We start from the raw sequence: 25,760 nt of genomic DNA, 5'->3' as shown, positions 1-25,760 counted from the left end.
GGCCTCACGCTGCGGCCGACGCAACACCGAGGTCGCACCTTCAATTGGCGGTTGTGCCGGACCGGCTCCGACGTGGCACCGTGGCCACGATCTCGGTGACTGGTTGTGCCGGACCCGAGTCTGGACAGGATCAGCCGCTTGCCCTGGCCCGCACGCTCGTCCGCCACAGGAACAGCATGTCAGGCCCGGCCCGGAACCGCCACTCGCCTCAGGAACATGCCACGCTCGTCCCGGTTGGGTTGGTGACACCCGCTTGTTGGTTCGGTCCCCTGAGGCCCAACGCCTAGCGCTCTTGCTAGCTGGCCGCGTTCTTCCTCTGCCCGTCGCTGTTCCGAAACTCACGCGCTCACGTTCGTCTGACCCCGTGCACACTTTCGTCTTCGTCGGTTATTTTCCGCTGTCGGTTTCACTTCCAGTTTCGATTTTGGTTGTGAGAAGCACTCTTACCACAGTGATGCTTGTACCATATCTAAGGACACAGTGAAAGATGAGGCATCAGTACCAAAAGGACTTATTTGGTTTGCATTCTTTTATGGTTTGGGGGAAGTATGAATATTTATAGCAACTTGATTTAAAAGTGTATTTATTATGTGTTTGTGAGTGCCTGTAAGGTGTTAACTTAAAATGACAGGAAAAAATTACTTCTGACGTGTCGATGTTTATGTCACTATGAACTAATTGAAACAAAATCTTTAGTTTTACTATTTTTGCCCTACCTTGTAGTGTTAGTAGACCAGCTTTTGTTTGCAACTCAGTAAGAGGATTCGTTAGATTGAATTTGTTATAAATATACCTCACTGCCTTCCTGTGCACCTCCTTTTAATCTTTGCAATTAGTTACTTTGTATGTGTAAACCCCCCAATACTATTATAATCATGTTAGTAATATATTCATTCATTATTATTATTATTATTATTATTGCATTGATAACATTGCACTTGATTTGCAGTTTACTCATTAAATCTGTATTTCACTGTTACACTGTTCAAGGCAGTATTTATAATGTCCTTACAAAGACCTACATATTTTAACTGCATTTAATGGACTCAGATATATCAGCCAGTCTTGTGGCACACCCTACAAGACAAAAATATTTTCGTCATTTCAGGACATCCCGGGGATGTTTTGGATTTTTGAAGGAGGTATGTATTAGGGAATGACTGATGCACGGCTACCTGTTTTTCATGCAACCTTACCTTACCTCCAAAAGATCAGGTGATGGCACTATGAGGCAAAGGAGTTAGACCTTTTCAGAGTAGCTTTATGCCTTTCTATAAATTGCAGTGCCATGTCTTCCTCTGGCAGAGAGGTGCTAGGCAATAGGAGGTAAGGGAGTGCCAGCCCGTTTAAACTTCGATGCAGCACACAGCAATATTTGGTTGTGCATATGTCCTGTGCTTTACACAAACTGTTTTTTAGTTGTTTGCACTGCTTGAAATACCCTGTGCCTTTTTGAAATGAAACTTGTACTGGCATACAATGAACTGTAAATGTTGTCAGCATTAGATGTACAAAAAAAAACCATCATGAAGGCAATGTGCCTTATCACTTATTTGCCTTGCACTACAGCTATTCTGGGATGAAGAGAATGGCCATAAAGAAGATAATAATAATAATAATAATAATAATAATAATAATAATAATAATAATAATAATAATAATTCACACCAACTGGTTTCAGTATAACAAATGATTTCAGCTGATTACATTTCCAGGCCAGCTGGTTTCATTTTCAGTCTTGAGTGGTTCATGCTGGGACCAACTGGAACATGTTGCTAATGTGTTGGCTTGTACTTAGTCCCAGCTGTATACAGCCATGGTTTCAGTTAAAGTGAACTGAAACCGTGGAGTATTTTCACCTGGAAAGGAAAGAATGTAGAAAGTGATGTATCCAAAGGCAGAAAAGAAAACAAAGAGGAAAGATAAAACAGGGAACAGAGCAAGAAAAAAAAGGCGAGCTCTCAAAGAGAAAGAGAGAAGAAAAGAGAGAAAGAAGGAGGCACACGCACACTGAACTTCTCTCGCCCTCATTTTTGAGGGCTCCTCATCTTTTCCCTGTGTCACTTTTTCCCTGTGTCACTTTTTTACCGTTATCTGGCTAAATTTTCGCTCCTATACACAGATCGACTGAATCGACGGCACACTCAGATTTAGCGTACATGCTCGTTCTCACATCCTGTCCCAAAATTCTCATGCCTGTCGTGCCAGAAAACAGCTTTGCAATGAAAATCACTATCGTGCAACTGAGGAGCTGTATCATGCACAGATCGTAATGTCAGCCTGATCGCACGAAGTAACGGTAATAACTTAGTAGTACACCATGCATAACAGAAACGTTCAGTGGGCCCTTAAGTTATGTTGTCTTAACTGCAAAAGTGCAAGTTGTGCTTTGCCAGCATTTTCCCCAACTATGAGCCATACACTACAGCTGTGTTTTGTGTGAATATAAAAGAGAGTACTGCTTAAAATGTTAAGTACACTGACTATACAATTAAAAATATGGTAATCGGCATTTCTAAGAGTTACATTTTCTTGTAAAAAACTGACACATACTTATGTCAAGATTCGTGCCGAAAGTACGTCTTGCCCAAGGATATTTCTGAAAAATTCAGCATTTCCACGTAGCTCCGGAATCGACATTATGCAAAGCATGCGGAGGCATGCTTAGCGTGACCATGTTGTGATTTTTTTATAGCGGCACGTCATGAAATTATGCCAAATATACGTCCAAATGTTCCACACACAGACATACATTGAAGAATTCCAAGTGTTTATATAACCAGTTGTTTGCACTTGTGCAATGATGCAAACATGAACTTGAGCATTAGGAACACCAGAATCAATAAGCTGGTATGAAGTGCTGGTGCTAGTGAGGATGGTAGCCCTGGACGCTGCTGCATAAATCAACTTCAGTGCATGGCACCTAGCAACAATTGACGTCAACCCGATATCACAGCTGCATCATATAAAATTGGGCGACCCTTAAGGTTCGCTTTCAAGAATTGAACACGATAATGATACCCTGGCCCTAGTGCGTACTTTAAGCACTTGGTGCATGAAATATTTTCGAACTTGGTATGCACTCACTATGTGGTCTGAAGGAAATGTGTGCAGCAAAATGTGTGCGTTTTGTTATGGCTGGCCACCTTTTAACTATGAAGTCCTTAAGATAATCACATGTTCTGATGCCTGATTACAATGCACACTTGTATAAAGAAATATTACTGTGATATTACATACTGAATTGTGAAGGCAGTATACAGGACACATGTGTTTGCAAAGCCTAACATTATTTTCACTGCATTTTCAAGCAGATGAAGTTATTTTCCTTAATTTCCAAGCAGATGTGTGGCTGTGCGGTAGAACGCCTGCTTGCCATGCAAACGGCCTGGGCTTGATCCTCCCGCAAACTGGGAAATTTTTTATTAGTTATTTTATTTGCATCTTTCTTGATTTTTCCGGTTGCTCACAAGGTTCATCACTCACAATCAACGATGCCCACGAGATTTTTAAAAGTATCGCGTTAAAACTGGCATAAAAGGGTAACAATGTATGACTGATTGAATAAGCTTTTGCAGCTTATGCCTAATCACATTGGTGTGATGTTGAAATCCCTAGGTCTATTGTTAGACTACCAAATGTCATGGTTTTCACTTTTATGTCTGTTTAGGGGTACAGCAATTAACTGGCCAGGAAGTGTAAATATATGTTTATTTAGAAACATGCAGAAGTATGATAAAGTCAAGCTCCCTTTCCCTTGAGTAATTTGAGTTGTATATGTATTTTGAAATGGTGTTTGAAAATCACAGCAGCTGTGCCATTACACCGCTTCATGGCAAAAGCTTAGTATCGAGTTCTGGAGAATTTCTGCACGTTGCCTGCTGCAGCTCAGACAATCGTTAATCTGGCTTAAAATTATATAGTATATATATTGCATTCTCACTTTCAATTTTGCTCATTATGCAATTTAACTTACCCTTCGTGAATTCATCGATATTTTTCACATAATAACAGAAATTTGCAGAACTTCATGCCTAAAAATAGTGTGACACAATCTTCACTAAAATATGGCCATCAGTTTATGAGAAAAAAGTGGGACGCATGTGGCTCATCGACCCATGAAGCATCTTTGAATAAGTGGGGCAACACATGTCACATTGTCTCATAAGTGCACTAAGCAGTAATTCTGCGGCAAAATTTCTTGCCCAAAAAGGCCCAATGGAAGCAGTACAGAGGAACACTTCTAAAACTGTGGTAGAAAAATTGCAGTGAACCTTAATTTCAGATTTTCTACGCAATTCTGCGCCTCTGCCTGTGGCATTGAGTCTAGCGGCTCTGTCCCAAGGTCTTCACATACACGTACCCTTTCAGCTTGTGTCTGTCTTGTCGGTAGGTGGCGATAATATTGAAACTCGTCGAAAACAAGGAGAAAACAGCCGGCATAAATGAGTGCACGCATTCATATGAAAATAAAGAAAAAGGAGAATATTGCTTTTCATTCACATTTAACGAAGCTGTGTCTATGCATGTCTTGTCTTGTATGTGCAATGAATAAGGGCAAACATCTTAGTTGAGCCTGCATTTTTGCAAATAATTAAAATTGTGGTAATGAATCATGGCAAGCCACTTTGACGTGGTGTCAATGCACAAAATGCTGTAAGTGTGTTAACAAATGCTGCATCATATTCGTGAACTCTATTCAGGTGTGACATATTTGCTTTTCTCATATATTTTGCATGATTTGATGATCTTGAAAATTTGTGTTCTCTTTGGCTTCCTGGCTGTATGAAGCAGCAATTTTGCCATATTTTTCCTTTGGCACGAAATTTTAGCAACAGTGTCTTAGCCACAGCTTTTGGTCTCATTGCCTCTCCTCATAATGATAAAAAATATCAAAGAATGTGCTGTTTTGTGGCATCCATCAAACATGAAAAAACAGTTATGCATGTATGCTATGTTGTTAGGATATGCAAGGAACTCCTTCATTTTTCATTCAAGTGCACTTCCACAATAATTTTAGGCAGATATAATTTTTGCAATTTAGAAAGAAAATCTATAGTTGCATGCTAAAATTCTTTAAAAAATCTGACCAGAAGAATACCATAAATTTGAAACTTTAGCTACCTGGTACGCAATATGACACCGGCTGAAAAAAAAAATATTAACAGAATAAAAGATTTTAAACTCAACGTATCACTGATACCATGCATTGTAAATGTGCAATATATAGTTTCTCAGTTTCCTTAATGTTTCTGGTACACCACAACTGGAAGGCATTGTGCTGATGGCAACGTAAAGTGGCAGAGAAAGTTTTACTGAGGAAAAAGTGGGATGCATTCATCCTATTAACCATCAAAAGGTTAAGAAATTGATGCTCAGCAGTGGAGCTTCCTCCACAGCAACGAACAACCTGCATTGAACCACAGTGCATGCACACACCATCTCTCCAGCACTTTGCCCATGCACTCTGTCATGGCAGAATTTGGTACCAATGCAGTGAACAGCTGTAGGCCACTGTTTTCAACATGTGTTGCATATAAGACTCCATCAGCAACAACGGTTGGTGAAAACTGTTTCATTGCCTTTTTTGTGTTGCCAATGCGTGATTAGACATTCTGAATTACGAGCTTTCCAGTGACATAAAAGAAATGTACATTAAAAAAATTGATTGGCCGTAGGAAATAATCAGGTTCTCGAAATCCACAGAACCGTTGAGAAAGGGTCCGTATTCATTGGTACAAGCACATTCCTGAAGCTGAGTAGCCAGCTGCGCTACACAACTTCTCAAGTCTTTTTTCTTTTAATGTGCCAGGGCGGATGCTGTGTATCATACTGTTGCACAAGTTTTCTTTTACTTTGGTGTACTTAACATTTTAAAACATTAGTAAACTTTTAAAACATATACAGTTTTGCAAATCATGACTGTTGAATCGAACACAACAAAATTAATTTGGAGTGTTAAATCACTTAATATTTCTAGAGATCGAATCACACTTGTCTAAAACACCCAGCCGACCGTGGCAATCTGCAAAAATATGTTAATGCCGACGCCGTATGAATATCTAACATGGCATACGGCGTGCTAGGCCTTTGTGCGATAATTTAGGCGTGAACAGAAGCATGGAGCTAAGGTGACGTAGAAGCCGTCACTAACAAGAGCCATGCGCTCCGCTGCTCTGGACAAGTGTGATTCCACCTGTACAGCTGCAGTGTTGGCATTTTTTTGGTGCATGAAATTCTCCATGTTCACTTTACATCTGGTCTATTATATAAAAACATGGAAATAAAAAGAATAACAAATAAAACCTTCTAGGTCTGAGTGAGAATAGAAGCCAAGCTGCTTGTGTGGCAAGCAGGCATTCTACCACAAAGCCACGTGCCTGCTTTACAAATACACGCGTCTAGTATACACGCTTCACAATACAATATGTAATATCGCAGTATTTCATCGTACAAATGTGCACTGCCACTGGCCATCAGAACGTGTGATTATCATAATGACTTCGTTGTTTAAAGCAGCCACGAAAAACAAAAGGCACAAATGCTACTGGAGTATTCTCCTAGGACCATGTACTGGGTGCATATCAAGTTTAAAAACATTTCATGCACATAGTTGCTCGTGGTTTAAAGCATACTACACAGTACCTGTATTGCGTGGTCTATCCTGTGGCCCATCTCTGCGCTCTTCGAAGTAACTATGTGTACGTATCAACAAGCTCGCTTAGCCACCATTTAGAAATCCATTACGCAGACTGCAACTATATGCGAAACCCTTACTAGCACAAGCCACTTCAAACATTGATTACGTAGTAATAATCTGCAGTATGAACTTTTCAAGTAATGTTACCCTGCAAAAAGTATGCACTAGGTGGTTGGAGTATGCACTAGGGATAGGATATCACTGTTGTGTTCTACTCAAACCTTGAGGGTCCCCTAATTTTTTTCACCAAACAATTGTAAGATTCATAGATAGTAATGTTCCACAAGCATGGTATTGTAAATAATCACCCTTTTGGCCTATACTGGAAGAGTGGAGGGGGTGTTGTTAGGAGTGAATTTACAGGCTGTTAAGAGTGTATGGAAAATTTGACAGATTGTTGTGCAAGTATGCAAGCATTAGGGCATGTCAGTTCATATTAAATACCTGAAAAAGATCACAGGCAGGGGTCCTGATAGGACTCTTGAAAGCATTTCATCCTAGGAAAGAAGTGATGTGTCATTGACACATCTGTTGAAACTTGGAAGGTCAGAAAAGTATTTGAAGCGTAGGTATGTGACGTTTCTTGACAATACATGACTGTGACATTGCACACTTCCATACTGCACATGTGTCTGTTTCCTAACATACTTGCTAGCAAAGCCACAACAGGGTGTTTATCAATTAAAATTTTTTCAAATTTAGTGATTTTTCCAGGTTTTTCACATAGATTAAAAGCAAACTCCAAGACCATAATGTCTTCTTGGAAAATGTGCAGTGGAAAGAACACTTTAGCAGTAAAAAAATGAAATAAGAGGCACTCATATAAAACAAATGAACACATTTTACACACTCACTCATAATGTTGTGAGTGTATGTGGTAAATATGAAAAAATGTGTGTATCTAGTCAAAACAAAACTTGCGACCCAGGCACTGAGGAAGTTGGCTGTTTGGTTTTTGGAACAACTAGAACACAACCACACAAATAAAATCAACTGCAGCTGCAAGTTTGAAGGAGCCTGCGATAGTCCAACAGTGCAGCCAATGCTGCTAGGAAACGTAAAGGTGGCGCTATCTCATGGCATTCGTATAAAACAAGGATGCAACAGCCCGGCCAGTTGGCTTACTGGAGCACATTCTAGTTCATTATAATGGCTATAACCTGCAGGCCATTTAGGATTGGATTAGATTACCTTGATCTAGACTGCTGTACTTACTAATGATTTGCATCCCCGTCTCATTTGTACATGTCTAAAATATACTTTTCAGCAAAAAGGAGTACTTACGTATTTTATGCGACCTTGTCTTGACAAGGACTAACAACAATGTCGCGACAACGAAACTGTACAGCAAAATTTACTTTATCCTTTCTTTCACTCTTTTTTTTTTACACAATGCACACGTGCTTGTTGGTGTTTTATTTCTCTGGGTTCTGACATGTGGAGCACAATGAAAGTACTCATACACCTGCAAAAAAAGCTGCGGTAGCGTTTGAAGCGCTGATGTTTGAATATGGGGTGGAAAAAAGGAATCTGTCAGACCGCAACTGCTTCCCCTATTCCATAGGTAAATAAAAGATGCAGAATCGTGAGTTAGGCAAATTGGTGAGTGTTCACCGTAGAATATTTTACAAAGGAACGGGTTAGAAGCAGTCAGAGAGGGTCACAGCGCTGATTTCACAACTGAAATTTATTTGGAAAAGGAAAGAACATATATAGAAAATATTGACTCATCAAAACTATGCCCATGTACACATTTGTTACAACACAGAATGATTCATGTCTTCTCTAAGACCTTATGTTCTTCATCTAGACGAGTGTTACATGAAATACTTATGCACTTGTTGTTAGATCTAATGAAAATGCTTCGACTACTTCACACATGCGCTAACCAACATGTCAATATTTGATATTTGTTTTCTACAAGTGGGGCACACACAGGCCTGGGTAGTATCGCAATAGTATTTAAGAGATACTTTTGAGTGTCTGTATTGCTGTATCGAGGCACTTTTAAAAAATGTATTTGTATCTCAGTAGTGAAATACTTTCACGGTGTATCGCATGTATCGCGATACTATCCAGGACACGGGTATCTTGTTACTTTTTTTTTTTCGTAAATGAGCTGAGACGTGTTGACAATGGGGAAAAAAATTTCTGCTGTGACCTTGGCAGTCCACGGCAAAATATGCACCCACCATTTCTACATTTCTGCTGAGGGCGAAACTGACTCCTACCTTCTTGAAAGCGAGCTAGTTGCTTTGCTACCCGCATCCCATGATCTGTTTGAATGATGGCCTGCTTCAGCGTGACAACAATGTTATACTGCTATATTGAATTCCAGCACAGATATTTTCATTGTGAGGAGTATTGTATACTCCTCACAATGGGCGCCATTTTTAAATGTATTTCCTCATGCCAATTGAATGAGTAGTGTTTGTTTTTCTCGTTTTTTTTCCACTTTTCTTTTGCAGCGCCCATTTGAAAAACTGGAGCTTATTGCGGAAGCCACAAACCACCCAAAGAGAATTTGGTGCCATGTGCCATCTACGATACTTCTTTCTGCAGAGCATTTCTGAAAAACGCCAGCATGGCCAAACAGCGATTCGAAAGAGGTCTTTTTGAGTTTCCTTTCGCATTACTTGTTTTGTCCGTTCTTAATTCTTTCTGCCTTTTCTAAGATGTTTCTAGAAAACACTAAACCTTCAACTGGAAGTTCGTTTGTTTATGGTTCCAGCACTTCGCTTGAACTATGCTCCTTCTAGCATAACTAATAGTGTTGCTGTTGAATTCCGTATTTCAGTGTACAATGTGTGTGACTGATGCTCTCATATGGCATAGTTTTTTATTGCAACTGATATCTGTAAATATGTGGTTATTAACAATTATGTGCAGTGTAAGCATCCTTTGTAATGCCTTAATGACACTCGGAGAATGGCGAAAATATAATAAATCAATTTCATTTGCAAGTTTCAATATGCTGCACATAACAAATGTTTGTATGGAGTATAACTATCCCCAACATAGACAAAAGTATTTTAGTATTTGTATTCTGGAATACTTTTTTGTCTTTTTGCAAACGTATCTCTGAAATATCCTGTCACATGAATTTACAAATTTATCTCAGTATCTGTATTTTATGCTTCCAAACCACGCATTTCGATATCTGCATTCCAGAATACTTTTTCGGGCATCTCTGCCCAGCCCTGAGCACACATCCACATGGCCTACAACGAGCTGCCAAATTAGACGTGATTTTAGCATCTGATAGCATCAGCCCATGCTCTCTTAAGCACGCGTTTATGTAATGCCCCATTTCACTTAAATATTCGCAGCTGCAAGACAGTGGAATCCCATAAACCACGCCAGTAGTGCAAGGAGCATATCTGTGGACATGACTGGAGACACATTTGTTCCCTTTCCCTGGCTGCTGACACAATGCTCTATCCACCAAAGTACACACATTGTGCACTTTATTACGTGCTGAGAATGACATGTTTATCCAATAACGAGCACCAACATTTTTCAAACCATGTGCTATCCTGTGTATGTATGGGATAACTACCTGCCTCTTTTTCTTGCTAATTTCTAGTGCACTAGAATCACAATGATAAAACTTCTCGATCTTTGAAATAAGTTTTTCCGACAAGAAGCAAATCACGTCACTCGGAAAGCCAGAATTTGCAAGGCGAGCAACTTGTGCATCAAATGCATGCGCCATAAGGTGCTCGCGTAACTTCTGAAGAGCGGCCCCCAGCAGAGTTGATGCAATGGCTCCCTGTATGGTTTTCAGTGGCCAGAATTAAAATTTTAAATTGGCTTTATGAATCTAGGTTGGTATTGGAAATGCCACGTTCCATTTCCCAAGTTTTTGTTATCGTCCCAAAACACCACACGATTCTCAGCGCAAACCGCGCCTGCAGTTTCTAGAGGGTTCCGGACTGTAGTAGATCATTTCGATAAGATCACGCCCACTGTGCGAATGGTACAGATTGTTCTGGAACGCACGCCGCCGCCAGCGATAGCACTAGAACATTCGACGGCGGGAGTATAAATGCCGACGCGCTTCGCCGCTTGTCAGTTGTTGATCGAAGGCCGACGCTCCGTTCGCCGCTATCAGTTTGAGACTGCTATCTGTGCGAGACTGCTGCTGTAATTGGACTTTCTGTTTACCGGGCACAGGTTCGCCCAAATAAACAGTTAAATTCCAACAAGAAGTCTCCTGTCTTCGGCCACGTCACGACCCCGTGACATCTGGTGGAGGTGCTGCTTCGTTCATGTACCGGACGCCCCCGTCAAGCCGTGAACCCAGCCCACGTCGCGGAGAAGACACCGACGCCAACCAGGAGCAGCGAACAAGCCGCCGACAGCAAGGGCTACCACCGGAGTACGGGCTTCTAGAAGACAAAGGGCGGAAGACCAAGGCCATGACTGCGACTGCAGCGACAATGACAACCGCTGCATCCCAGCCCACGATGGTCATGCATCAACCCAGGGAACCACCAATTTTCCATGGGTCATCGTTCGAAGACCCGGAGACCTGGCTGGAAACATACGACCGTGTGGCCGCCCTCAACCACTGGGACAACGAAGAAAAGCTCCGTCGTGTGTACTTCTACCTGGAAGACACCGCAAGGACCTGGCTAGAGAATCATGAGTCCACGCTCCGAACGTGGGATGTCTTCTGCGGCGCGTTTCTGCAAACGTTCGCGAGCGTCGCTCGCAAAGAAAGGGCCGCTGCTCAACTAGAGACCCGGGTTCAGCTTCCAAATGAGAAGGTTGGAATTTTCACAGAGGAGATGACCCGCCTATTTCGTCACGCTGACCCAGACATGCCTGAGGAGAAGAAAGTTCGTTTCCTCATGCGAGGGGTCAAACAGGAGCTCTTCGCGGGACTAATGAGAAATCCACCAAACACCGTCCAAGAATTTGTATCCGAGGCAACCACCATCGAAAAAACCCTTGACATGCGCACCAGACAGTATAATCGTCGCCTGATTCCAGAATGCGCTGCTGCTCAAACCAGTGACTCTGAAAACTTGCGTGAAACGATCCGAGCGATCGTGCGGGAAGAGCTGCGCAAACTGTTGCCTTCGGCGCACCCTCAAGTGGATTCGATCGCCGACATTGTACGAGAAGAAGTTCGGCAATCGCTTCAAGTTCCCCACGCACCGCTCCCCGAGCCGGAAGCTATGAGCTACGCCGCTGCACTGCGCCACAACGCTCCTCCCCGTCCACGCCAAAACGCCGCCCCATCGCACTTCCGTCGACAGACGCCACCGCCGCCACCACCCTCACCGACGTCATACCGTTCCCCAGCGGCCCAGCGCAGTGCACCGAGGAAGACTGACGTCTGGCGCACCCCTGACCATCGCCCGCTCTGCTACCACTGCGGCGAGGCCGGACACACATACCGCCGTTGCCAGTACCGACAGATGGGACTGCGTGGCTTCGCCGTCAATGCACCGCGTCCACAGCCAGGAGAACGACCACGTGACATCGCCGACTACCTGACAGGAACTCGGTGGACACCACGAAGCCCTTCGCGTTCCCCGTCGCCCAGCCGCCGCACGTCACCGCACCACCGACAGTACTCTGGCCCAACGCGGGGCCGGTCTCCTAGCCCGTATCCGGGAAACTAAGGGCAGCAACCGGTGGAGGTGCGGTTGCTGTGCGACGAACTACCGAAGATCCTCCGACGACGACGACGCCGCGACGGAGCTTTCCGAACACAACGCCAAACAGGCAAAGCCCTGACGGCGAAAGCTCACTTACCGAAGGTGGCCTGACGACGCAACAGGGAAGCAGCGGAACAAGCCGACGCAGCCGTGACCCGACGCCACGCGCTAACTGTAATGCGAGACGGCGAATTAGCGACCTCGACGTTCTTATCGACGGCCACAGTGTGACCGCTCTCGTCGATACTGGAGCCGACTATTCTGTCATCAGTGGGTCGTTCGCCGCGAAGTTAAAGAAAGTTAGGACAGCTTGGAAAGGCCCTGAAATCCGCACAGCCGGAGGTCATCTCGTAACGCCTGCAGGAATCTGCACAGCGAGAGTCACCATTAACGGCCGTATTTATCCTACAGACTTCGTAGTCCTACAGCGTTGCTCGAGAGATGTCATCCTTGGCATGGACTTCTTATGCCTCCATGGTGCTGTCATCAGCCTAAAAACAAAGTCGATAACGTTATCCACAGAAGAAGCACTACCGCCGCGCACGCCGTCTGGACACCATGCCTTGAATGTGCTGGAAGAACAAGTCACCATTCCGCCTCGCTCAAGCGTCATTATTTCAGTCGGCACTCCTGAATCACCTGACTTCGAAGGCGTCGTTGAAGGCAGTCAGCATCTGTTGGTCACCCGAAATATTTGCGTCGCAAGAGGAATTGCAGAGTTGCGGGGAGGCAAAGCAACGGTTATGCTCACAAATTTCAGCAATGAGTACAAACATGTGAACAAAGGAACAACGGTCGCATACATCGAAGAAATTGTCGAAGCCACCAGCGCTTTCACCCTCGCCGATTCTGCGGAACCTGCTCAGAGGAACCAAGCCCCTCCCATATCTTTCGACGTCAATCCCAGACTTCCGAACGATAAGCAAGAACAGCTCAAGGCCCTGCTCCTGCAATACGAAGATTGCTTTTCGTCGTCATCGAAAATTCGGCAGACCCCAATCACGAAACATCGCATCATAACCGAAGAAAATGCCAGACCACTCCGTCAGAGTCCGTACAGGGTTTCGACGCGAGAACGTGAGGCCATCAAGAGACAAGTTGATGAAATGCTGCGGGATGATATTATCCAGCCGTCCAAGAGCCCATGGGCATCCCCCGTGGTGTTAGTGAAGAAAAAGGATGGGACCCTACGTTTCTGCGTCGATTATCGCCGCCTGAACAAAATCACAAGAAAGGACGTGTATCCTCTCCCACGAATAGACGACGCACTTGATCGGCTCCATAACGCCAAGTACTTTTCGTCAATGGACCTCAAGACTGGCTATTGGCAAATCGAAGTCGACGAAAGAGACCGAGAGAAGACGGCGTTTATAACACCGGACGGCCTCTTCGAGTTTAAGGTGATGCCCTTCGGCCTTTGTTCAGCGCCTGCAACTTTTCAACGCGTTATGGATACAGTACTGGCAGGATTGAAGTGGCAGACTTGCCTTGTGTACTTGGACGACGTCGTCGTGTTTTCCTCGAGTTTCGACGAGCATCTTCGGCGCCTTGAAGCTGTACTTCAAGCCATCAAGACTTCCGGACTCACACTGAAGCCAGAAAAGTGCAGATTCGCGTATGAGGAGCTCTTGTTTCTGGGGCACGTTATCAGCAAGTCTGGAGTTCGTCCTGATCCACGGAAAACAGCCGCCATCGCCGAATTCCCGCCGCCCACTGACAAGAAAACCGTGCGCCGATTTCTGGGCCTGTGCGCCTATTATAGGCGGTTCGTGAAAAACTTCGCCCGCATCGCCGATCCTCTCACTAACCTTACCAAGGCCGACGTGGAGTTCAAGTGGGAAACGCCACAGGAACACGCTTTCCAGGAGCTTAAACATCGCCTCCAGACGCCTCCGTTACTTGCCCATTTCGACGAATTCGCCGAGACAGAAATACATACTGACGCAAGCAGCGTAGGTCTTGGCGCCGTTCTTGTGCAGAGGGCTGACGGACTTGAAAGGGTTATTAGTTACGCCAGCCGATCGCTATCCAAAGCAGAAGCAAATTATTCCACAACAGAAAAGGAGTGCCTCGCCATCATCTGGGCTACGTCGAAATTTCGCCCATACCTCTACGGCAGGCCCTTCAAAGTTGTGAGCGACCACCACGCCTTGTGTTGGCTAGCCACTTTGAAGGACCCTTCAGGTCGCCTCGCACGATGGAGCCTGAGACTTCAAGAATATGACATTACTGTCATTTACAAGTCCGGCAAAAAACACTCCGACGCCGACTGTCTCTCTCGTGCGCCTGTCGACCAACCACCACCCGACGACCCGGATGACGACTACTTCTTGGGAACGATAACTACCGACGACTTCGCTGAACGACAGCGGGCCGACCCGGAACTTAAGGCCCTAATAGAATACCTCGAAGGCAGGACCGCCGAAGTCCCGAAGGTATTCAAGCGCGCACTTGCGTCGTTTTTTCTACGAAACGGTCTTCTACAAAAGAAAAACTTTTCACCGCTTCGGGCTAAGTATCTCCTTGTGGTGCCTTCAGCTCTGCGACCAGAACTCCTGCAGGCCCTGCACGACGATCCGACGGCAGGGCACCTCGGTGTTTCCCGCACGCTCGCGAGGATACAAGAAAGGTACTACTGGCCACGTCTTACCACCGACGTCACTCGTTATGTGAGGACATGCCGGGACTGTCAGCGACGCAAGACACCGCCGACAAGGCCAGCGGGACTTCTGCAGCCAATTGATCCACCTTGCCGACCTTTCCAGCAGATTGGTATGGACCTATTGGGGCCGTTCCCGACGTCGGCTTTCGGAAACAAGTGGATCTTGGTAGCCACCGACTACCTCACCCGCTACGCCGAGACAAAAGCCCTGCCAAAAGGCAGTGCATCCGAGGTAGCTAAGTTCTTCGTCGAAAATATCGTCCTACGTCACGGCGCCCCAGAGGTCCTTATCACTGACAGAGGAACGGCATTCACTGCCGACTTAACTCAAGCAATCTTGGCATACAGCCAAACAAACCACCGCCGGACGACAGCGTACCACCCACAGACCAATGGCCTCACCGAGCGGCTTAACAAGACGATCGCCGACATGCTGTCAATGTACGTCGATGTCGAACACAAGACGTGGGATGCCATTCTTCCGTATGTGACCTTCGCATACAACACGGCGGTGCAGGAGACGACGCAGATATCTCCATACAAATTGGTCTACGGAAGGAGCCCGACAACGACGCTCGATGCCATGTTACCCAACGTCACCGACGAAGAAAACCTCGATGTGAGCGAGTACCTTCATCGCGCCGAAGAAGCCCGACAACTTGCGCGGCTCCGTATCAAGAATCAACAGACGACCGACAGCCACCGTTACAACCTTCGACGACGCTTCGTGGAATACCAGCCCGGTGAACGTGTTTGGGTGTGGACGCCGATACGCCGACGTGGACTAAGTGAAAAGCTTCTGCGACGGTACTTCGGACCGTACAGGGTAGTTCGACGTCTCGGCCCACTTGATTACGAGGTTGTCCCCGACGGCATCACGAACTCTCAACGACGCCGATCGCGACCTGAAGTCGTCCATGTCGCACGACTCAAGCCGTTTCATGCGCGTTAACAAACTGCAACAGTGTTTTTTGTATTATTGTTGTATCGTAATTTATTCATTGTACTTTCTTGCATTATTATTGTACCTTCATCTTTAGTTAAAGCATCGAGACGATGCCTTTTTCAGAGGGGGGCAATGCCACGTTCCATTTCCCAAGTTTTTGTTATCGTCCCAAAACACCACACGATTCTCAGCGCAAACCGCGCCTGCAGTTTCTAGAGGGTTCCGGACTGTAGTAGATCATTTCGATAAGATCACGCCCACTGTGCGAATGGTACAGATTGTTCTGGAACGCACGCCGCCGCCAGCGATAGCACTAGAACATTCGACGGCGGGAGTATAAATGCCGACGCGCTTCGCCGCTTGTCAGTTGTTGATCGAAGGCCGACGCTCCGTTCGCCGCTATCAGTTTGAGACTGCTATCTGTGCGAGACTGCTGCTGTAATTGGACTTTCTGTTTACCGGGCACAGGTTCGCCCAAATAAACAGTTAAATTCCAACAAGAAGTCTCCTGTCTTTGGCCACGTCACGACCCCGTGACAATATGTGATCTTTGATGAAAGCCTGTCTTAAATCGAGAAACTGTAGCTCATCAATTTCTTCAAACTCCAAAGTGAAACGCTGACATTTCGTTTTCCTTAACATCTTTCTTTATATTAGCAACCAGTAAAGAGCAATTGTTAATGTCCAGTAGAACTAAGAAGTCATGGACATATCAAACAGCGTGTGATGATAACCAATTCAAATGCTTTTGCAGCTGCCCGTCTACATACCCAAGAAAAATATAACTAATTACAGGTATATTCATGATTCAATGCAGATACCACATTTTTGGACAAAATTATTTCCCTACCAAGACACAACGGTAGAATTTAGGTGCCCTGCATGAGCTCTAAAAACGACGCAATAGAGATGCCACACTGGCACTGAAACAACAACTCATCATTATCTTCTCTCATGCACTGCTTTATACACTTCAAATCTTCACATTAGGGCAGACAATAATATAAATCTTTTACGTCTTTACCGAATGCATTACGGCACAAAGAAGGTTGTTCACTTGAACAAGATAAGATGATAGATTCTGAGTTAGAAATTCTTAGCGGATCACAAGTCTTCAAACGCTCCGAATTTCTTTGAATATACTCTGAAACATTTATTTACCAAGTGTCTTTTTTCGAAACAACAGCTCTTAGTGGCAACATGAATCTTCACTGAAATAAAAACTGATAGTTTTTGCCTTTTTGCTTTTTTCACACTTGCCGCTACATGTTCCTGATTAAGCGTTAGTAACAGGGCATAAACTTATTCGTTCAGTCACCCGCTTTGTGCATCAACACTTTTTTTTATTAATATATACCCTAAAGGCCCATTCAGGCATTACGTAGGGGGTTTTAGTTATACAATAAATTTGCAAATCAGAACATTGCTATTATAAAATTAAAGTGGTAAACAATGTAAAATACAGTTCCATAGACAAAGATGCAAAAGCAAAAAAAAATTGTGGCAGGAATGAAAACTCAATAATAGAGACACAGCTATAGTGCAAAAAAATATATATACAGAAAATTGCCATGAAAAAAGTTGCCCCCTATCTGCATATTTGACCAAAAATGTCGTCGAAAGACTATTGTATTTCGCCTGAAAAGAGTGAATAGACAGAAATATTTATTTGATGTTTAGCACGAAAAAACTGGTGAATGGGATCCTGGAGGTGTTGCGCGAGACATGAGTGCCATCTGGCGGTAATTTCAGAAAACGAAAGGATGGCCTTTGTTATAGCGAGCACGCAGCATGCGTGCAATCTTGGAGGCCATATTTTGTAGATTTCAAGACAGGTAGCAGCACAGTATCGTCTTAGCAAAGTGTAGGAGACGCCTTTCCATGCGAAGCGTCGCATTGTCAGCTGCAGTGCTTAGAATTACTTATTTATACCTTTTCTAGTATAAATAAACACAGTGCACAATATCGACGTCTTAATATTGTGCCTCAAATATGCTCAATATTTGCTTTTTATTGACAATCGTACAAGTATGAACGCAGAAACTTGAGCAATACTGGTGGATGCTGTGGATGTGGTCGCACTTGAGCCTTTTTGCTGACAGACCAAAATTTTTGCATTGGAGTATCCCAAGCAAGACTATCATGTTTAAGGACAAAATATATTTACAATGAAAGAAGAGTAAAAATAAGCACATACATGCACTTACAAACTCACACAGATGGGTAAGTCATATGTCCAAGAAAATATCGAATTGGTTTACAAAGGTGGCACGATCAATGAATCAAGCGATGTCGCTTGGCAGTGTGTTCCAGTGATGTGTGCTTCGAAGTAATGGTGAGTGTTGATACATAATTGTGCGTGCCAAAAAAGGGTGTATTTTGAATTGGTGATCAATATGTTTCAAAATATTATAAGGTGTGTTTGTACAAGCTTTATGAAGGCACATTTACTATGATAAAATGTACGAAAATGCAACAACAGTGACGACAGTCTGCGTTTTTCAAGAAGGGGTAATGAAAGTGAGTGTGTAATATCTGTAGTGCTGCAGTTGCAAGAATACCACTTGGTGATAAATCCTTCTGCTTCATTTTATTTTAATTCTAGTTAATCAATGAGATATGATTGATTGCACTTACAAACTCACACAGATGGGTAAGTCATATGTCCAAGAAAATATCGAATTGGTTTACAAAGGTGGCACGATCAATGAATCAAGCGATGTCGCTTGGCAGTGTGTTCCAGTGATGTGTGCTTCGAAGTAATGGTGAGTGTTGATACATAATTGTGCGTGCCAAAAAAGGGTGTATTTTGAATTGGTGATCAATATGTTTCAAAATATTATAAGGTGTGTTTGTACAAGCTTTATGAAGGCACATTTACTATGATAAAATGTACGAAAATGCAACAACAGTGACGACAGTCTGCGTTTTTCAAGAAGGGGTAATGAAAGTGAGTGTGTAATATCTGTAGTGCTGCAGTTGCGAGAATACCACTTGGTGATAAATCCTTCTGCTTCATTTTATTTTAATTCTAGTTAATCAATGAGATATGATTGATGTGGTTCTGATGTGGGTTCTAGATGATGGATGCATATTCTATCTTCGAACGGACAAGTGTAGTGTATGCTAGCATTTTAGAGGTATAGTTCACCAAGTAAAAGTTTCTTTGAATAAATCCAAGTGCTTTTGACCCCTCACTAGTTATGATATCGATGCGCTTATTCTAAGGCAGGTCAGAAGATAAATGAATTCCAAGATACTTAAATAGGGATACTTTTTCAATGGGGAGAGCTTGAATTTCATGTTGACTCATTTCTGTTTTATGTGCTCTTGTAAACGTCATGGCCTTCGTTTTGGAAGTGTTAATTTGCCATGGTGACACCAAAATGCGAGTTTATTAGGGTCCAACTATAATGGCTCGTTAGCTTGGGTACTGTCAATTTTTCTATAAATGATGTAGTTGTATGTAAATAATTTGATAGTAGATGACAAACCATGTCCAATGTCGTTGATGTAAATGAGAAACAAAACTGGTCCCACGATTGATCCCTGGGGAACACCAGACTTTGCATGTGAAAGTGAAGATGCATGTCCATCCACATAAATTGATTGGCTGCAGTTGCTCAGAAAATGATTTATTCAGCTTTTTTCCAAACCAGTGGCTACCTTATTATTATACATAGAGCCATCTAGAGTTGAAAAGAAGCTTTCCTTGTCAGCAACCAAAACATGCAACTTAGCTTCCAGATGCGTCTCGGACAGCATGAACACCGTTGTGAGGAGTGACCAGGCTATGTACAACAAAGGCAAGCTGAAAAAGCCAGTAGGCTTTTTTTGTGAAGCTAAGTTGCGTGTTTTGGTTACCTTCAAGCTACCTTCATTTGCGTACTCTTCTATAAACATAATGATAAAAAATAGTCATGGATTTAATAACACCATCTCAAGGAAATGAAATGAGAAGCGAGTGTGCTACTCTTGAAATATCTGCAATAAGTGCATAGTGGAGGACGTTTGCAGCTGCATCGCCAATAATAATAATAATAGCAGTAATATTATACAAGGCTAGACATAGCCCAGCTCTTGTGATGGCAGTTCTAACATAAGCACCAAACTAAAAAGCCTTCAAGCCAAGCCAAATTTGTGGCCACGACAAATATGCACAAATTTACCGATGTGAGAAATGCTGTGCTTGGAAAGTCAGATATGATATGTGATATGTAGAAGGAACATACATCAAAATAGTGCATGTACCAACATGGAAGCTAAGGAATGCTTTAGTCAATAGGAAGAATAAGCTGCCGAGCGAACTTTCTGTAGTCTTCTTTACACTGTAATCTGCCACGAGTGTGACAACATGTCAGTCTATGAGACCTGTGATTTCAATGAAAGAGTTAAACAACACAACAGTTCAAAATGAAGTCACCAAATAATGGGTGGCCTTGGATGCCCTCGCTGAACATGTGGAATATACAGGCTTTCAAATTGACTGGTCAACCAACAGTGTTCAGTGTTCTGGTCGAAGAAAACAAGCTTGCATCATGCCAGTACCTGGAATCCCTGCAAATTCACACAGCTGCACATATACTCAGTAAGATTTATGGAACGCTGACCATATACTTTTGATGCTTACATCACGCACCTAGTCATACTTAAATACGATGTACCTTTCTTATGGCTGTCATTCAGAACAATATCAGGTGCCCAAACATCAGTAAACTTTGTGTTATTTTGGTCGGTGTATCCTTTTGTTTGTACACTAAGAAGAAACAGTTATGCATTGCCTTTTTTTAGGCCTCTTCTAGCTGTTCACTATAGTTGCAGTCGAAGGAGTGACTTTTTGAGTATTGATCAAGGGTAATGCTTATTTTTGTGATGGTGGCACAGACTGCCGCCAGTTTCCATGAATTAGCCAGGTTTTACCAAAGTTCCTACAGTTTTCCAGCAAGGCCCCAATTCTCCGACTTTCCCAGGTTGGTAGACACCCTGCACAAACAAAGATAGATGGCAGTTAACTTGCGTCCTGTTCCCTGTCTTATGCAAGTGTCATTCTGCACTTTATTACCTTAGAAGTACTTGCTGCTAGGCAGGTTGGTATAACATTATTAGGGAAAATTCTAGACGATGCGAATGTGTGGTGCAGTGTAAATATTTTCTGTAGTTCAGCTGCGACCGATGCTCTTTTTTTGTGCTTTTTCATTTTTCCAGTGGTGCTTAGGCATCTATAATTTTCCCCCTTAGCTTAATTACCTCCCTGAAGCTATGCATCATCTTGCCCATTAACAACCATTGTTAAACTATTGTATGTGGCATTGTTGATGCAAAATGACCTTAGTGTATATGCTAAAGCTCCTGCAGGATCACCCGCTGAATGTGACAACCAGTTCACCATTTATAGGACCCGAAGTATTGACATTTTCAATATATCTGTTCGCACAGTGCTTCATTGGAGTCATGTAAGCTTAAAATATGGTGCTCCCACAGAGAAATTTTTCTTCCTGTGCTGTGACCAACGGGAAAACTATGTAGACAATAATGAAAAGAGATCACAACTAGGCTTAGCTGTGTGATGGCTGCCTCAATAAAAATGTAATAAATTAATGCAAGTGTGCTTATATCACCATGGTGTTGCCAGTTTATTACTACATTTGATATGAATCTCTGCTCGCTCCACCATGGTGTTCCTAAGGGTGTACACAGTCTTAACTCTGAGACAGCATTGCCAGAACTAATTTCACTGTCACAATCTTGAACAGGCGTGCGACAAGCATGGGCCAGTGCAGAGAACACAAGAGAAGTGGTCACTGCTTACATGTTCAAGGTCGTATGCACGCACACCGGACTATGATTTTGCAGTGTCTTACATTTTGAGTGGAGTATACATCGTGATGGCGGGAGCCATCTCTGTGGTCACCAGCTAGACTGTCACAATGTGCATATTGTTGCTTCAGATAACTGTTTACGACAAAAAAAGGGCACCGTAGAAAAAAATATTTTTAGGCTAATGTAAGGGCTTGTGGTGAGGAGACTCTCAAAAGGTATATGGTGTGTCATCTTGCAATAGAGAAGCAACATTTATACCTAGTTTATGTTAGTAGGAGTCTGCTAAACATTGGCCATACAAGCTTGTGGCTAGAGAAGGATGATGTCCAGAAGATGCCCTCCTGAAATGTTAACCTGCACCATCCTCCCTTGCCCTTCTTGGTGCACTGGAATTTTCGCCCTATAGGTACTAATTCCTTTAGTGGGTACTCTTGAAGGGCTTCTGAATAAGCTCACTCTTACCACCTGCTTTACCCAAGGGCAAATCCTACTGTTCGAACTTGTTTGCTTGGAAGAAATTTTTAACAGGAAAAGAAGCTTCACTCTTTACACAAATAAAGCTACAGCATTGCAAGATTACTATGATGTTATATACACAGACCTCCCACATACAACTCACTAAAATGTCACCAATTACCTCTATGGTGAGCCTGATTATGCCTTAAGACAGCATGTAAGTTTCTTGATCCTATACTTTTTATTCAGTACATGAACCTTGAAAAAACAAGATCGTCACGTGCAGTGCATAAAACCAGTGCTTATGAAGTGCAATGATGCCATCGGAAGCATCAGCAAAAGTAAATTCACCCTGCTGGAAAGCGAATTGTGCGTGAAGCCTGTAAATGTACTGTTAACAAAGTCTTCTCGACAACTTCATTACTTCTACTTTCTGCAATTTTCATAATCCTGTCTCTTCATACCTTGCTGTCAACCCAAAAATTATTGACCTATGAGGTGTTACTCATATGACCATGCTCATTTAACATACCTGCAAGCCTCAGAGCTAACATAATAAAATTGAAGACTTTAATAAATTAATGCTCTCTGCTACTCACCCCTTCAAAAAAAAATTTTTAGCATCCCCTTCAAACCTGTTTTTTTAAAGACTCAACAGGCACAATGACATGACTCATGAAAGGCATATCCGGAGCTTGTGGTGCAACTAAAATCTTTTTGGAGCAGCATAAAAGCTGCCTGAAGCTTTTAAGCTACAGCTGTTGCACCACATGTTACAGGGAACTAGTTCATGAACATCTGCATGCATGTTCACTTGGACTTTTGCTCAACATAAACGTAGGCTTTTTGCTTTTTTGCAGACATCCCCAATTTATATAAAGGTACCTAGCACTTTCCGGGAGTTCACATGGCATTTGCAAATGACTCTGGCTTTCAACGATAGTTTAGCTACAATATTGAATCACGGACTGGTGAGACTATTTATGCATTGTATTTACTTTCCAAAAAAAAAAGTCTGATTATAATAATGCTTTTATTAGTACAACCTAATCGTTCAATCTGTGGAGAAGTGGTTGCTGTCATCGTTTATGTACAGAATTGTTAGGTCCCCGATTAATGAGCACTTCATAAAAAAAGGGTTTTGTAACTGGTCCTTACTGCCAATTATTTATTATGGCTCGACAAAATTTAGAGTTATGGGGGAGTAAGTAGTTACACTTGGCAAACTGTTTGACATGTACGTACAGTCGTCGAAATCAGGCGGAAATGTTGTAGGCCCGTGTACTCAGATTTGGGTGCACGTTAAAGATCCCCAGGTGGTCAAAATTTCCGGAGCCCTCCACTACGGCGTCTCTCATAATCAAATGGTGGTTTTGGGACGTTAAACCCCACAAATCAATCAATCAATCAGTCGTCGAGGTCGAGAAGCCCAGCCGAGACATACGGGAATAGTGGAACACCATGCTTTCTAGGAGAAGTAAAAGTGATTGTACAGCATGCGGTACTGCTGATAAAATTTGCCTACTGTATAGACTTAAAACTTAACCACCTTGTATGAAATATTTTGAAAGTAAACTGTAACAAATAGGACCACAAATAAAAAAAAATAACTAAGTGGTCAGTTCTATATGCAGGTACTAAATTACTGTATTTTAATATAGTGAAGCAAGACTGTTGTCCAAGCGCAACTAGCTCATTATTACTTTTAACTGACAGTAACCACAACAGTTAGAAACTATTTGGCTGAAGTCACGTGGTAACTTTTGTAGTATAAGCGGGTTCAGATTGTTAAGAAAGTTGGTGCCCAGCAACGTTTTCAACTACATTGCACGTTCATGTTTACTGTGATAACATCTTCAAATCGCAGGGGTAACGTATGGATTTCAAGCGTATGCCATATACTTGCTCCCTGAGAGAACACAACAACGAAGAGTGCACGCATGCTTGACACAAATAATGAAATTTATGAAAAAGATGTAGCAGGTTTTGTCTCTTGGTGCAGATCCGTGCAGGCACTTACCTAATTCTCACCCCATTTTGCCAACAAGCAGCCCATGTAAAATGTTAGAACATGCGCTATTATGTCGGGTCATAACCAGTTTCCTCTAACCACCTTGCACTTAGTTCTGGCACGACATACGTTTCAAAGATCTATTTCTTGCAAACTGTGTAATTGTAGACCATTCTTCAACAGTTACTTTGTGCTTACACGATAGGAAGACATGAGCTACAAATTTTCTAAGTTTTTAAAATATGAATGGTAATTGAATTGTGAATGGTAATCTACACCCAGCCTTAGCATACATTTCCTTTATAATCATTTTCAATTTGAGGCATGGCACAAATTTTGAAGTACGACTGAAGCCTCTCATATGCATGTTTCGTTTATTTGAACGTGCCATTTAACAATCTTGAATTAATCCTGCAATGAACTAACATCTGAATGCCTTGCGAATTGCCTGCCACAAAATATATTTTACTAGGTAAATTGTTCTGTGCTCGTTACACAAGCTGAAGATGATGACGATACTGACTGCCGCATCGTCACTGATGAGGCAGAGGATAGCGCGTGTACAATTTAGGTGCACACACGAGGCCCAATGTCAGTGCTACATTTCCAATTTAAACACGAGCGCGCGCAATATGTATGCTTTACCGCAATACACAGCGTGCACTTCACCGCAAGGCATGACTGCCTAGCGGCACTGTTTAATTATAAGAAGACGCTTAAGGTGGCAATTTTGAGCGAATATTTATAGTGCTCCCAGCATATCCTCAACTTTATTTCTTTTTTTTTTGTATACACCCACAAGAAAAGACATAGCTTAGAAAACCGATTATCGTAATTGGCGACAACATATTTAAGCCACTTAGAAAATAACGTCGTGTGAACGACTGGTAATATTCCATCGCTTCCGACTTGTGCATTTCGTATCTGTCTCACGCAGTTACGCAAAAAGAAGCTTCAATGAAAGTTTTGGCGCAAGCATACCCTTCACCGAAGCGATACATCGATCCTGCTACACACGTACTTACCAGACATACACGTACGGCATACATCCACAAATAGCATAACACACGGTGTTCGTGATCGGGCAAGTCGTTACCACATTGCTTATAGACAGTATTACAGAACGAGACCACGTATCCATGCGCAGAGGCGGTTCTCGCGAATGCATAAGGCTCCCGGCCAAGCAAAGACCACGGATAAATAACCACCGCACCACGTGATTGCGTATACATGGTATGAAATCATAGCGTGGACCTGGGAGGCAAACCACAAATGCTTTATTATGTGTGATTTTTTCGCTGTAGCATGTCTTCAAATTATTGAATTTTTGAAGCTTTAGCCAGGCATTGCATGCTCATTTATGCATTTTCTTAATCTTGCTCTGATTTGCAACGTGGACTACTGGAGTGCTCTTGGAGAAAGTTGCTACATTAACATGTTGATTTAACAGATCCAAATGTATTATCCAGAGGTAGATGACTATGTTGACCTTG

At 43.0% G+C, this 25,760-nt stretch overlaps 1 protein-coding gene across 8 annotated transcripts in view; it reads left to right on the top strand.

Annotated features, from left to right (window-relative positions):
- Nucleotides 1-25,760, top strand: part of LOC119159859 (uncharacterized) — a 98,109-nt gene that overhangs the window by 16,453 nt on the left and 55,896 nt on the right. For 3 of the 8 annotated variants that reach the window (XM_075890819.1, XM_075890821.1, XM_075890820.1), the window contains 3 exons: nt 1,109-1,142; nt 9,169-9,309; nt 10,877-12,343. In XM_075890819.1, the coding sequence (XP_075746934.1) occupies nt 10,972-12,336 (1,365 nt within the window). In that variant the 5' untranslated portion in view covers nt 1,109-1,142; nt 9,169-9,309; nt 10,877-10,971 and the 3' untranslated portion in view covers nt 12,337-12,343. Of the gene's footprint in view, nt 1-1,108; nt 1,143-9,168; nt 9,310-10,029; nt 10,100-10,876; nt 12,344-25,760 lie in introns of those variants that run through there. The other 5 variants (XR_012894489.1, XR_012894490.1, XM_075890823.1 and 2 more) reach the window with 3 other exon arrangements.

Source organism: Rhipicephalus microplus, chromosome 3, assembly GCF_043290135.1.
Source record: "Rhipicephalus microplus isolate Deutch F79 chromosome 3, USDA_Rmic, whole genome shotgun sequence".
Taxonomy (NCBI): domain Eukaryota; kingdom Metazoa; phylum Arthropoda; class Arachnida; order Ixodida; family Ixodidae; genus Rhipicephalus; species Rhipicephalus microplus.
The sequence above is the reverse complement of the archived record's forward strand: the minus strand, read 5'-3'. Positions and strand labels throughout refer to the sequence as shown.